General features: G+C 40.5%; 3 protein-coding genes across 3 annotated transcripts in view; 2 read left to right on the top strand and 1 right to left on the bottom strand.

Annotated features, from left to right (window-relative positions):
* The window catches only part of smc5 (structural maintenance of chromosomes 5), an 8,668-nt gene extending 8,083 nt beyond the window's left edge, over window positions 1–585 (top strand). Inside the window, exons 23-25 of the mRNA XM_017035680.2 lie at window positions 3–35; window positions 125–220; window positions 356–585. Of these exons, the coding sequence (XP_016891169.1) occupies window positions 3–35; window positions 125–220; window positions 356–490 (264 nt within the window). The 3' untranslated portion in view covers window positions 491–585. The remainder of the gene's footprint in view (window positions 1–2; window positions 36–124; window positions 221–355) is intronic.
* Window positions 586–673: 88 nt separating this feature from the next.
* On the bottom strand, window positions 674–2,415 carry cfap276 (cilia and flagella associated protein 276). The gene is made up of 4 exons (XM_008318180.3): window positions 2,252–2,415; window positions 1,820–1,936; window positions 1,612–1,721; window positions 674–1,453 (listed from the first exon to the last, which is right to left on the bottom strand). Exons 1-4 carry the CDS (start codon window positions 2,324–2,326, stop codon window positions 1,351–1,353), a joined length of 405 nt encoding a protein of 134 aa, XP_008316402.1. The 5' UTR covers window positions 2,327–2,415; the 3' UTR covers window positions 674–1,350.
* A 357-nt stretch (window positions 2,416–2,772) lies between these two features.
* Window positions 2,773–11,407, top strand: part of elapor1 (endosome-lysosome associated apoptosis and autophagy regulator 1) — a 9,631-nt gene continuing 996 nt past the window's right edge. Inside the window, exons 1-21 of the mRNA XM_025059079.1 lie at window positions 2,773–2,932; window positions 5,183–5,303; window positions 5,398–5,578; window positions 5,705–5,852; window positions 5,943–6,026; window positions 6,105–6,207; window positions 6,289–6,438; window positions 6,763–6,851; window positions 6,943–7,120; window positions 7,223–7,351; window positions 7,574–7,664; window positions 7,770–7,875; window positions 7,964–8,101; window positions 8,751–9,014; window positions 9,619–9,795; window positions 9,865–10,015; window positions 10,289–10,382; window positions 10,562–10,663; window positions 10,843–10,969; window positions 11,135–11,313; window positions 11,387–11,407. The exon at window positions 11,387–11,407 is cut by the window's right edge and continues 145 nt beyond it. Coding sequence (XP_024914847.1) covers window positions 2,843–2,932; window positions 5,183–5,303; window positions 5,398–5,578; window positions 5,705–5,852; window positions 5,943–6,026; window positions 6,105–6,207; window positions 6,289–6,438; window positions 6,763–6,851; window positions 6,943–7,120; window positions 7,223–7,351; window positions 7,574–7,664; window positions 7,770–7,875; window positions 7,964–8,101; window positions 8,751–9,014; window positions 9,619–9,795; window positions 9,865–10,015; window positions 10,289–10,382; window positions 10,562–10,663; window positions 10,843–10,969; window positions 11,135–11,313; window positions 11,387–11,407 — 2,723 coding nt within the window. The 5' untranslated portion in view covers window positions 2,773–2,842. The remainder of the gene's footprint in view (window positions 2,933–5,182; window positions 5,304–5,397; window positions 5,579–5,704; window positions 5,853–5,942; window positions 6,027–6,104; window positions 6,208–6,288; window positions 6,439–6,762; window positions 6,852–6,942; window positions 7,121–7,222; window positions 7,352–7,573; window positions 7,665–7,769; window positions 7,876–7,963; window positions 8,102–8,750; window positions 9,015–9,618; window positions 9,796–9,864; window positions 10,016–10,288; window positions 10,383–10,561; window positions 10,664–10,842; window positions 10,970–11,134; window positions 11,314–11,386) is intronic.

Raw genomic sequence — 11,407 nt, 5'->3', positions numbered from 1 at the left:
GCTGCCCCTTCAGGGTGGTGGACGAGATCAACCAGGTAAAACACACATTTAAGAACCACAAAAAACAAAACTCCTAACACACAGTGTGTGTTTATATTACCTCTTCATTGCCTTCTGTGTGCAGGGAATGGATCCTGTCAACGAGAGGAGAGTGTTTGATATCGTGGTGCGTACTGCCTGCAAAGAGACGACGTCCCAGTATTTCTTTATCACACCCAAAGTGAGTCTTAGTGTCTTTTTGAGCGCTTAAAATAGATGAAGGCAAAAATGACTGTATGGTGTAAGAAAAGAAAATTGATCTTGAAATTATTTTGAGTAATATAAAATTCTTGTATTTGTTTTTTCCAATTCCCAGCTGCTGCAGAATCTTCAGTACGCTGATGAGATGACAATCCTGTGCGTTCACAACGGTCCTTACATGCTTCCCCCGAGTCAGTGGAACGAGAAGGCATTGATCAAACGGTGTTTGCAGAGAAAAGCCCGAGCGTGAAACCACCTGACCAGGCCGAGTCACTCACTCACCAAATATGTGACTGTGCAGCTCAAAATCTGAGTGAATACATTCTGAGTTTTTTTTTTTTTAAAGATAAGCACATTTATCATATTAATCTTTTAAAAGAAGAGTTCTATTTTTATAACGTTATTGTATAAAACAGAGCAACAATCGCCTGTTGACCGTCAAAATTTATTAAGGTGTGACCAAGGTTTATAAACAGATTCTCTGCAAACAGAAAAATACAGCGAGATTGTTTGAGTTTGTTTGCACATTTATATGTAAATACTTGTTTGTATATTGGAATAAAATATTGGAGTGCTGCTAGTTGGTGTGTGTTACCTTTAGTCAATGGGCTTTAAATATATATTTTGAGAGATGTTCTTGACTTGAAAAGATTAGATATAGATTGAATAGAGAATTTTAATTTTTACATTACACACATTAAGTCAGTTACAACATTGTTTAATCTAAAACACTTATTCTCTTTTTAAAAAGTAAATTGGAAAAAAAGTGTGTTTGGAAACAACATTAAATACAGGCACTGCAATAATAACACCTGTATTTTCAATTCTCGAAGAAGAAGTCCAGTTCCTTACAACTAAACTGTAATATATGAGTGGTATCACTGAGGAGAATCTAATTTTACGTCATGTGTAACATCATGTAATACTAAAATCTAAGGTGAAATCCAGAAGTTCATGTTAAATAGCAGCAGAACTTAAAATGATTCACTTTTTTTTCAAATAATTTGCACCATTTTAATACATTTAATGATCGTATTTTCACTTGTGGGATTTTGTTGAGTAAAGCTATGGTTCGCTGTAACCTGTAGTCACGTGACTGTTCTCTCTGCTTCACTTGATGCTGTGAATGGAGCGCCTCTGGTGGTCGACCCACACTCTGATGTCTGCCTGTTCCTCCTGAGCTGTGCCCTCGCAACTGTGGTTGTTCTCTTCACTGTACAGAAAGAAGAAAAATCTGATTTTAAGTTAAGTTTTTTTTTCATCTTCACTGTACAGAAAGAAGAAAAATCAGATTTTAAGTTAAGTTTTTTTCCCAAAATACTCCAGTCTATACAAAGGCATGAGATACAGTATATACAGTACTCTCAGCACCTGTGATCCTGTGTCTCCTTCTGGTAGAAGACCTGGGTCTTAGTTGGGAAGAAGTCCTTGTTGTGATCGTAGACAGACTTCAGCTGAAAGTCCAGGCTGTCGTTTGGAGCCTTTGGAGGAAAAAAAAGGAGAATAAAAAAAGCTGTCGGCCTTAGGACGTTACATAAGCTTCAGAAGTGAAGGTCGATGGCTGCTCTCCGGCTCTTACTTGACGCTCGTGGTGTGTGACACTCCGCCGAGTGCTGGCCATCGTAGCTCTGTCGTGGAGGCGACTCCAGGGTTCATCTCTCTGAGCCATGTGTGTTGGCTTCTGGAAGGATTTCTTCTACAACGGGAATGAAGAAACAAAACATTTATTCGATGAAAACTAACATTTTAACCTGAGGCTGAGACATAACATTTAAAAACGATTCTATTTTTTAAACGACTCAAGACATTAATAAAGTTGAGGTAAGAATTGTCACCAATCATTATTATTGCAGTCGGATATGTAGTGGATGAGAATGAAACAAAAGGAAAGGGACGCGCACGTTTTTGTTGTAAAAAACTAATTTTATAAATTATATTTTACCTATACTTAAAAAAGTCCTTCTTTTTTACACACCAGCTTGGTATCTTTTCGAGACTATAACACACTGACCTGCTGCGGCCTGATGCCACTCAAAGTTAAATCGTTTTCAAGCCGTGGAGAGGAGAAAGGATCACGGCCCGACATCGTTATTAATGACAAGACAGTCAGAAGAAATCAGAAAACTGTATCCAGGTGTTTACAAAAGTTCGTTTCCAGGCAACCGACAATTTCCGGTCAAAACTTTCAAAATAAAACCAAGAGTTCGTACATTTTCGTACGTACAATGACAATGTAATTATATAACGAACGAACAAACGAACGAACGAACGAACTGACTGACTGAATTATTATTATTTCATATTCAAGGTGGTCTTATAAATTATTATTTTTAAACTTAGTATATATATACATATATATATATCCATTTGTATCTTAACTTTTTGACCCTTGTACTTCCAGTGACACATTGAGAAGTATATGAAGATCCCTTGATTAGAATTAGACACCAGAGCCAATCAGCTGTCAGAATGATTTCACCTCCTCCTTCAGAGGCAGGATGACCTGCGCAGTCAACGTCAACAGCCGCAGCAGCAGCAGCAGCAGCAGCCGCAGCAGCAGCAGGTGAAGTCTACATCACTCTCACCGTGACATCTGGTGACAATGGAACACGGCCTGATGAACCTGAGGCTCGGTTTACTGTGGCTGCTCCTCACAGTGGCCTCAGCCGAGGACCTGCCGCTGTGCAAAGAGGTGAGCTTTGTTACAGAGACACTGTTAATTCAATCCTTATATACCACTGTAAAGGCTTTCACCCAGTCATTCAACTAGAAGTTCCAAAAACAGATGCTGCAAAGTTTAGTTTAGTCGACTGTTAAATTGAGTTGAAAACTTTTTAAAATTTTGATTATTTGATCTGAACTTGTATAAATTGACATAACTTTTCCAACTAGACCAAATGTCTTGTCGACCAATGGAAACAAACAATTGTTTAATTTAAGCATTTAATAACAAATTATTGATTTTGATTTTGCAGCCATAAATGAAGATCATTTAAGGCGCATTTCAGCTAAAAATAGCAGACTAACTCTAACAGACAGGCCTGTTAACATGTAAAGTCAACGAAAACTTGGGATATCAGTGAAAAAATGTCAACTGTTTTATTTATGTACGTATATAAAGTATTTAAAGAATATTTAGAAAAGACAAGAGATAAAAAAATGTAAACATTGTATTTGGAAAAAAGAGGAATTGTTTTTTTTAAATGGTTGATTTTCAACAGTGCAGTTAGGGACCACCATCTATGGGAATTGAACATATGTTTGCTTTTATAAGTGACTGTCTGCAGCTGTCCTCCTGGGCAGTTCCACTTCTCACACACTTCTTTTACTAGATCCTACGTATGCTCCACCGTCTGCTCTGCTCCGTGGCGTCCCCTTTCCATATTAACAGCACTTTTGGATTATATTCAAATCTTTTTCTGATATAAAAACAGAGAAATCCCCTGAGAGTGTGCGAAACACACTGTCAGTTGATCTGTGGTGGAACAGTTTGTTTCCACACCAGTCCACTGACCGTGAGACCCATTGGTCATGATGGCCCGTTGCCTTGGTTTCCTCATGTTTGTTCAAAGTAGGTGATTGGGCCGATGCCCATCAGCAGTATGATGCATTTTAACGCCAGATCCTCGTTCATCTGATACCTGCTCGGCTAATGTAGCAGCGCTAATGAAAAACACAGCAGAAGAGGCGTTACAGCTGCTGCTGCTGCTGCTGCTGCTGCTGCTGCTGCTGTGTTTGTGTTAACTATTAATCCCACCACCTCGTTGGTGACTTTTCATTGTTCCTGGTGTGTCAGATCAACAAACGCTTTAATTTCCACAAACATCACTGAGGGCGTGGTCCACAACAGTGGATTCTCTGCTTTGAGTTTTTCCTCTAAGTTTGTGTGACAGTGCAGAAGATAAATGTTTACCCAAGGTTCCGTTGAGTCACCATTCCTACATTTCAACTGACTTCAGATAGAGCCTGCAGGTGAGGACACCTTGAATAACGAGATTGTAACAGTTGAAGCAGCCTACTGGGTAAATATTGGCTCTGACTGTTGTTTGTTAAAGAGGCTGGGCTGGTTTTTAGAGGTAAAATATCAAAGTAGTAACGCAATAAATCTATTTATAAGTTTGAACAAGCGTTTTCCACGGTGGTTTGTCTTGACCTACAGTATTTTAGCATAGATGCTAATTTGACTCTTCCTGTTGCCACTTCATGAATATTTATACCAAACTTTCTAAGCATACGTTTATGTTGGTGGTTTTTGATCTGCTAGCAGTTTTTGTGTACACTGAAGTTAACTATGTGTTTCTATGTTTTATATGCTCCATTACTAAATATATTTTAGGTATTTCTGTGATAACTTTTATCTATATTTTGCAAATATTTAGCTCTGCTCGGCTATCTTAACTTGTATTGCTAACACATTACAATTATTCCTTATGTATTCCTTAATTATTTCAATACTTGAATTTATTTTGATCAAAATGTGGCCTTGTAAAGCTTACATGGTTTGCTCTGAAAGGTACTGTATATTTAAACATGCTTTGTCCTATATTTTCAACTAACTTAAGGCATGCTAATGTTTATGTCGCTACATTCTTTTTTTAGGAAAATAATTGAAATATATCTTGGTAATATTAAGCTATATACTTTCTTATTATCATACTTATTTAAAATGATTTTATTGGAAAAAACTATTGTAAAATGAATTGCCCTATGACAACAATTTCCATCTAGGCTAGTTATAAATTTATTTGAAGTTGACGTAGCTTTATTTAAAAAGGTTGTTATAAGAATTTTAATGTCATCTTCATTTAAGTAAGGAAACCTTGATGTACACCCTGCTTTAATTCATCATCTTTAAAACGGACTCTGTAGGTTTTTGTAATCTGCGTGTATGACTACATGTGTCTTTGTGTGAGAAACTCACAGCTGTGTCATGTTGCTGCAGTCGGACTATCACTTTGAGTACACAGCGTGTGACGTCCTGGGGTCAAGATGGAGAGTGGCTGTCCCCAACAAGGAACACACGTGCACCGGTCTCCCAGACCCAGTCAAAGGCACTCAGTGCAGTGAGTTTCTCACCTACGTTTGACTGGAATGTTCTGTTCATGTTCATGTTAATAAACTGCGTTCCTGTGACTCTTCTCTTCTACCTGCACAAAGCCTTTTCATGCAGCGAGGGTGAGTTTCTCAACATGCAGACGCAGGAGTGCCAGAAGTGTGCAGTAGGGACCTACTCTCTGGGCACAGGAGTGGCTTTTGATGAGTGGGACAGTCTGCCTGCTGGTTTCATCACCCACGGGGTGATGACAAACGACTGGGACAGCCAAACAGACTGCTCCAAGTTAGTGAAATAATTCACTTTTTTATTTTTACTCATTACTGTCTGCAGATCACAGTCTTTCTTTCTGTATTTTAAATTCCTCTTCAGACATTTATCATTAGGCTTAATATTTTTTTTCTATTTCAGCTCCACCTGGACTCCAAAGGGCGACTTCATCGTCTCAAACACAGACGAGTGCAGTGTGGTGCTGTCCTACGCCGTGAACCTAAAACAAGCAGGAACCGTGTCCTTCGAGTATTTCTACGAGGACAACAGTATTTACTTTGAGTTTTTCGTAAGTGACTGCTGAAGTTAAACGAGACACACGTTTGCAGTGAGGAAAATGTGGTCACCTCCTGCCTTTATGTTTATTTTTCCGTTTTAGATCCAGAACGACCAGTGTCAGTCGACAGAGTCAGAGAGCAGGTGGATGAAGATTTCAGACCAGCAGGGATGGAGTAAATACGAGGTTGGTCTGAGACCAGCCAACGTCTCCTTACGCGTCCCTCCCGCTCCTCTTTAATTCTTTAACCCCGACTCTGTGTAGGTTGAACTGAACAAGGGCACTAATGTGCTGTACTGGAGGTCCACGTCCTACATGCTGGGTGGAGGTGTCAAACCAGTCAAGTTGAGGAACATCGCCATCTCTGGTACATTCGCACCTTTAATCTTCCTCCCTTTTCTCATTTCCTGTTCCTGTTCATATAAGTGAGTCCCTGGTTTCCTTCCAGGTGTGGCCTACACCTCTGAGTGTTTTTACTGTAAACCTGGCTACCACAGTGCCAGTCCAGGAGCTGCCCGCTGTGCCATCTGCCCCGCTGATACCTACTCCACAAAGGGTGCCACAGTTTGCCATCAGTGTGAACCAGATAAATATGCAGGTAGAAATGTTTGTATGTGAAGCAACATGTGGACCAAACACCATGTAGTTGAGGATAATAAAGGACAAGTGAACTCAACAAAATACACATTTTTTTCTACTTTGTGTAAATTGTTATAGCTGAATTGGTACTTTGTGTAAATTGTTATAGCTGAATCACTGTGTGTGATAAAACTGGATTATCTAACCCTGTGACCCATTTACTTTAGCCTGACGACCGACATTTGGGTCACAAACCACCAGTAGAGAAACACCGTACTAACAAAGCCCAGAGAATAAAAACAGTTGATGAATAAACAAATGACTTCTATCATTTGTTTTCCAGCGGCTGGTTCAGGGAGCTGTGAACCCAGACCACTCTGTACAAGCAGTGACTACTTCTACACCCACACTCCATGTGACTCCGATGGTCAGGTAACGTCAAGTGAAATGAACAGTATATGGGCACACATGTTTGAAGAGAAATCACGTCCCTTCAAATATCTTTGTGGACTTTTGTTCTTAGACGCAGCTCATGTACAAGTGGAATGACCCCAAAATCTGCAACGAGACCTTGGAAGGATCAGTGACGCTTCCTGCTTCAGGAGAGAAACAGAGTTGTCCACCGTGTAACCCAGGTTTCTTTACCTCCACCTCCTCCACCTGTGAGCCCTGCCCCAGTGGCCTGTACTCTAACGGAACAGGTAACCAATCAGGATGGTGCTTTCTTCTCTCTGTGGATCATACTGAACATGGCTGTACACTGTATCCTTCTAAATCTGAATTTAAACCTGTGTTGCTCACAGCCTGTGAGGAGTGTCCAGTGGGAACTGAGCCGGTCTTTAACTTTGAGTACAAATGGTGGAACACGATGCCTGACAACATGAAGACGTTTGTCTTCACGGAGGATTTGATTGACTCTGATCAGAGCACAGGTAGGACCAATCTTCAGGGAAGTGAACTAAAAACAACCAGGTTAGGACTTCGATTTCAACATTTAATATAAAAATCTACACAAATGGGTGGGAAAGATAATTAGATTCAGATTAATTCAATTTCCAGTTCAGTTTTATAAGTGTAAGAGTGTTTAAAATCCATTGGTTCATTAAGATCATGTGATCATGTGACCTTTATTTATTTATTTATTTTAATTGCAGCCTGGGCCGTGGCTGGAGACTATATCTACACCACGCCTGGAGACCGGGACACAGACATTCTGATGCTGACACTCAGTGTTCCTGGATACAGGTGGAGCCAATATTTACACATAATTACACTCCATGCATAACAACTACTGCATGTACAAAGACACGGTGTAAAACTAAGCAAACAACATGTCACGTGTCTCTACAGGTCACTTGAAACAGCGGCTAAAAGCGGCGAAAGGAACAAACTGTCTCGCATCACCTTCGTCTTTGACACTGTGTGCACGGCCGACTGTAAACTGTTCTTCTCCGCTGTGAGTGGAAACAGCGTTTTTTTTTTGACATTATAACAGCAACAACGTTCAGCCTGACCTGAGTATGAATGTGCTGTGGTTTCTGCAGGGCTATAACCAGTGGAACAACGAGTTGGTGGAGCAGTGGAACGGCAGCCAGAGCAGACAGTCGTACTCACACCTGATCCACAGCAACAGCAGCGTTAGCTTCACGTGGTCATTTCAACGAACGTCGACCTACACCACGGTGAGACAAATGGGAGGCGTTTGCTGAGGAGTCCTCCCTTTGTTGTGTTCTATGATTTTTCAAGATGTTGCCATTCGATATTTACTAGGACAAAGTTTGAGATACGTTGCTGTGAAACCTTTTGTTACTTTGTTTTTAACCATAAGTGAAAATATTCCTGAAAGTGAAATCATTTGTGCTAAAAAAAAAAACTAAGTCTGTGCAGTTGAATTTGTGGACTGCTCTCTGGGTACATTATACACAGCCACGTTTCTAAGCTAAAGAAAAAGTCTCATCTGGTCTAACAGAATCCTTTAATCTAATTTAAAGCCTGTCAACAAGCTCCAGCAGAACAGTGATGAGAGGGAAGGATGACTGTTGCTCTTTTATTTATTTATGGAGGTAAAAATGCAGTGACCTCTAGAGGGCAGACAGGAGCTATGGATCTGCTGTGATTAAACCCAAATGACCTTTGCATTGAGTATGAATCACACTGGTTGGGAAGATCCCTGTCTTGGTTTCCTTCTGCATTCTGTGTTGTTTTTGATTTTAAAACGTCTTAAAGGTCATTCACCTTCATTTTTATACTATAATATGATATAATTATTATTCAGGGACAGTATAATTTACCAATTACTATTTTTATTTTTTTCAACTTGAACATTAACAGGAGAGGGTCTACAGCAGCGATGTGGCGAGGATTTACTCCGTCCACATCACCAATGTGATCGGAGGAGTGGCCTCGGAGTGCCATCGCTGTGCCCTGAGTTCTAACGTGGACAACTCTGCCTGTGTTCCCTGTCCTCCGGGACACTTCATGGCCAGTGGGACAGGAGAGTGTCAGAGCTGTCCGTCCAACTCTTACATCAGGAGTGATCAGCTGGTGGGAAAAGATGCCTGCGTTCAGTGTGGTCCAAACACAAAGAGTGACGTGGTAAGAACACGATGAGAGCATATTCAGTCAAACAGATGGAATTTGGTTCCGTAGTGTAGCGGTTAGCATGCCTGCCTCAGAGAGCGGAGAGTCCTGGGTTTGATTCCCAGAGGAACCACATATTTAATAATGTTAATCCTACTCTGTAAGGCACATTGGATAAAAGTGTCTGCTAAATTAAGAAAATAATGTTAATCCTACTCTGTAAGGCATGTTGGATAAAAGTTTCTGCTAAATGAAGAAAAAAAAGTTATACACTGGGATTGTGTCATGGCCAAATGCAAACAGTTATGTTTACAGTTTGTCTACTAAAGTTCCCTTACATATGGTCAGTTTGGTCTGATGTGATTTTCTTCATTCATGCAACTGAATCATTTTAACTGTAGGGGAGGACTGGGGGTTCCCAAAGTGTGGGGTGGGACCCCTGTGGGTGTGCAACATTAAAAAAACAAACAAACACACTCTAGTTTTAAATAGTAAAATAAACTTGCACATATTGACAACCTAAAAGTTGGAAAATGATAAAACCTGTTACTGTTTTGTGAATGACTCCCTCAGTAGCGTCTATAATAAAAGGAGCTGACTTCCTGTTCCTTTCCTCCAGGCTTTTTCATCTTGCCTCAATGACTGCACTCTGGACATTCAGTCGAGAGAAGCAGAACTGCTGCACTACGACTTCTCTTCTCTGGCCAATGTCACCGGCTTCAACACCGTTACTCTCTTCACCAGCAGAGGCGTCAAATACTCCAAGCGTTTTAATGTGGCTCTGTGTGGAAAAGAGGTGACGCAGCTGTGTGACCCAGTGAAATTCCTCTGTGGTGACCCTGAACTCATCACGTTTCTCTTACAGGACCGAACGCCGGCTACCTGTGTTAACAACGTAACAGGAAGTACAAAGAAGGTCAAAGGTTACATCTGCCAATCCACAATAGTTCCTTCTGGATCGAGGAGTGAAAATGTAGTGTCCTCCCAGCCTTTTGTGATTGGAGACTCACTCATTGGTATGGACTACTGTCTACAAATAGAAGAATTTATATTTTTGTTTTCCAACAGCACATTCAGAATGATGCTAACCCTAACCTGATGTTGTGGTTTCAGTTAGATATTGACCCTATGCTTTCCTTATGTTTGTGACTTAGTTCAGTGACTAACAAGAGACTAGTGCCCCCTACAGACAATATTTTAAAAAAGTCAACTTTAAAAAGCTGCTTTGAGGAGTTTTCATTAAAAACCAGTGGAGTATAATGAGGCGTTTACATGTTGTCCTTCTAAAGGTGTGACCACAGACACAACACGGAGCGGCATCTCTTCACCAGAAGGGTTGTTTCCATCTGAGTCCAGCCTACCAGATGTCATATTCTACTACAAGTGAGTGAACTTAAAATCTAAGCTCACTTTCAAACCTTTTGGAACCTTATGTGGATTATAGAACATGTCCATAAATGCAGTAAATAGAGTTTGTAAGGAATGTGATGAGTACAACATTAACAAATTGCAGTGTGAAATGATGAAGACATCCCTGTTTGTCATATACGTGACGTGTCCAGGTCCAGTGATACGACTCAGGCGTGTAAGCAGGGCAGAGCGGCCGCCGTCAGACTGCGATGTGATCCCACAGTGTCTGTCAAAGACCACTTCACTCTGCCAAGGTATGTGACAGCCTTCTACAGCTCAGCTGTTTCTAGTGGAGCGGATCATCCAGACAACATTTTGATGTGAAAAGTACATGTTATATTTTGATAGATAAGTCACATTTGACACATGCACAGGTTGACACTCACTATATTAATGCTTGTGTATGCTGCTGTCCGCTGATTTCCCTTCACAGTAACTGTTCAGAGGGGACGTGTGATGGCTGTGTTTTCCACCTGCTGTGGAGGAGTCAGCACGCTTGTCCACTTTGCACCAAAAGCCACTACAAAGAAATCATCAGCGCTTGTATCCAGGGAATACAGGTACAGATGCACAGACACTGACACAGTGTGCATACACACAAGGTTTAAATTCTTTAGTAAATCTTATCATTATAAATGTCAAACAAATTAATATTAATATGCAGTAAAATAAATATTTATTATTATTATTATTTACTAATTCAACGTTTCCTCATGTGTTTTCAGAAAACCACATACGTGTGGCAGCAGCCATTGCAGTGTTTTGGAGGAGAGACGCTGCCTGCACAAAAAGTCAGTGCTTGCGTGAGTCTGGACTTTTGGCTCAGGTTTGGCGTGATGGCAGGAGTATTAGCTGCTGTGATTCTTATCAGTATCAGCTGCTATTTCTGGAAGAGGACACGCAAGTACGATCTATGAAATGTGATTTTTTACAATTATTAATATGTTGTAGAACCTACAGTAAAAAGTATACCTTCTGTTGCCTGCAGGTTGGAGTAC

The sequence above is a fragment of the Cynoglossus semilaevis genome, chromosome 10, assembly GCF_000523025.1.
Source record: "Cynoglossus semilaevis isolate Cse_v1.0 chromosome 10, Cse_v1.0, whole genome shotgun sequence".
NCBI lineage: Eukaryota > Metazoa > Chordata > Actinopteri > Pleuronectiformes > Cynoglossidae > Cynoglossus > Cynoglossus semilaevis.
The sequence above is the reverse complement of the archived record's forward strand: the minus strand, read 5'-3'. Positions and strand labels throughout refer to the sequence as shown.

Coding starts and splice junctions, on each gene's coding strand:
- cfap276 (XM_008318180.3), bottom strand. CDS start 2,326: ATGTCGGGCCGTGATCCTTTCTCCTCTCCACGGCTTGAAAACGATTTA. Junction 1,937..2,251: donor GTGGCATCAGGCCGCAGCAG/GTCAGTGTGTTA, acceptor TTCCCGTTGTAG/AAGAAATCCTTCCAGAAGCC. Junction 1,454..1,611: donor AAGGAGACACAGGATCACAG/GTGCTGAGAGTA, acceptor CTTTCTGTACAG/TGAAGAGAACAACCACAGTT.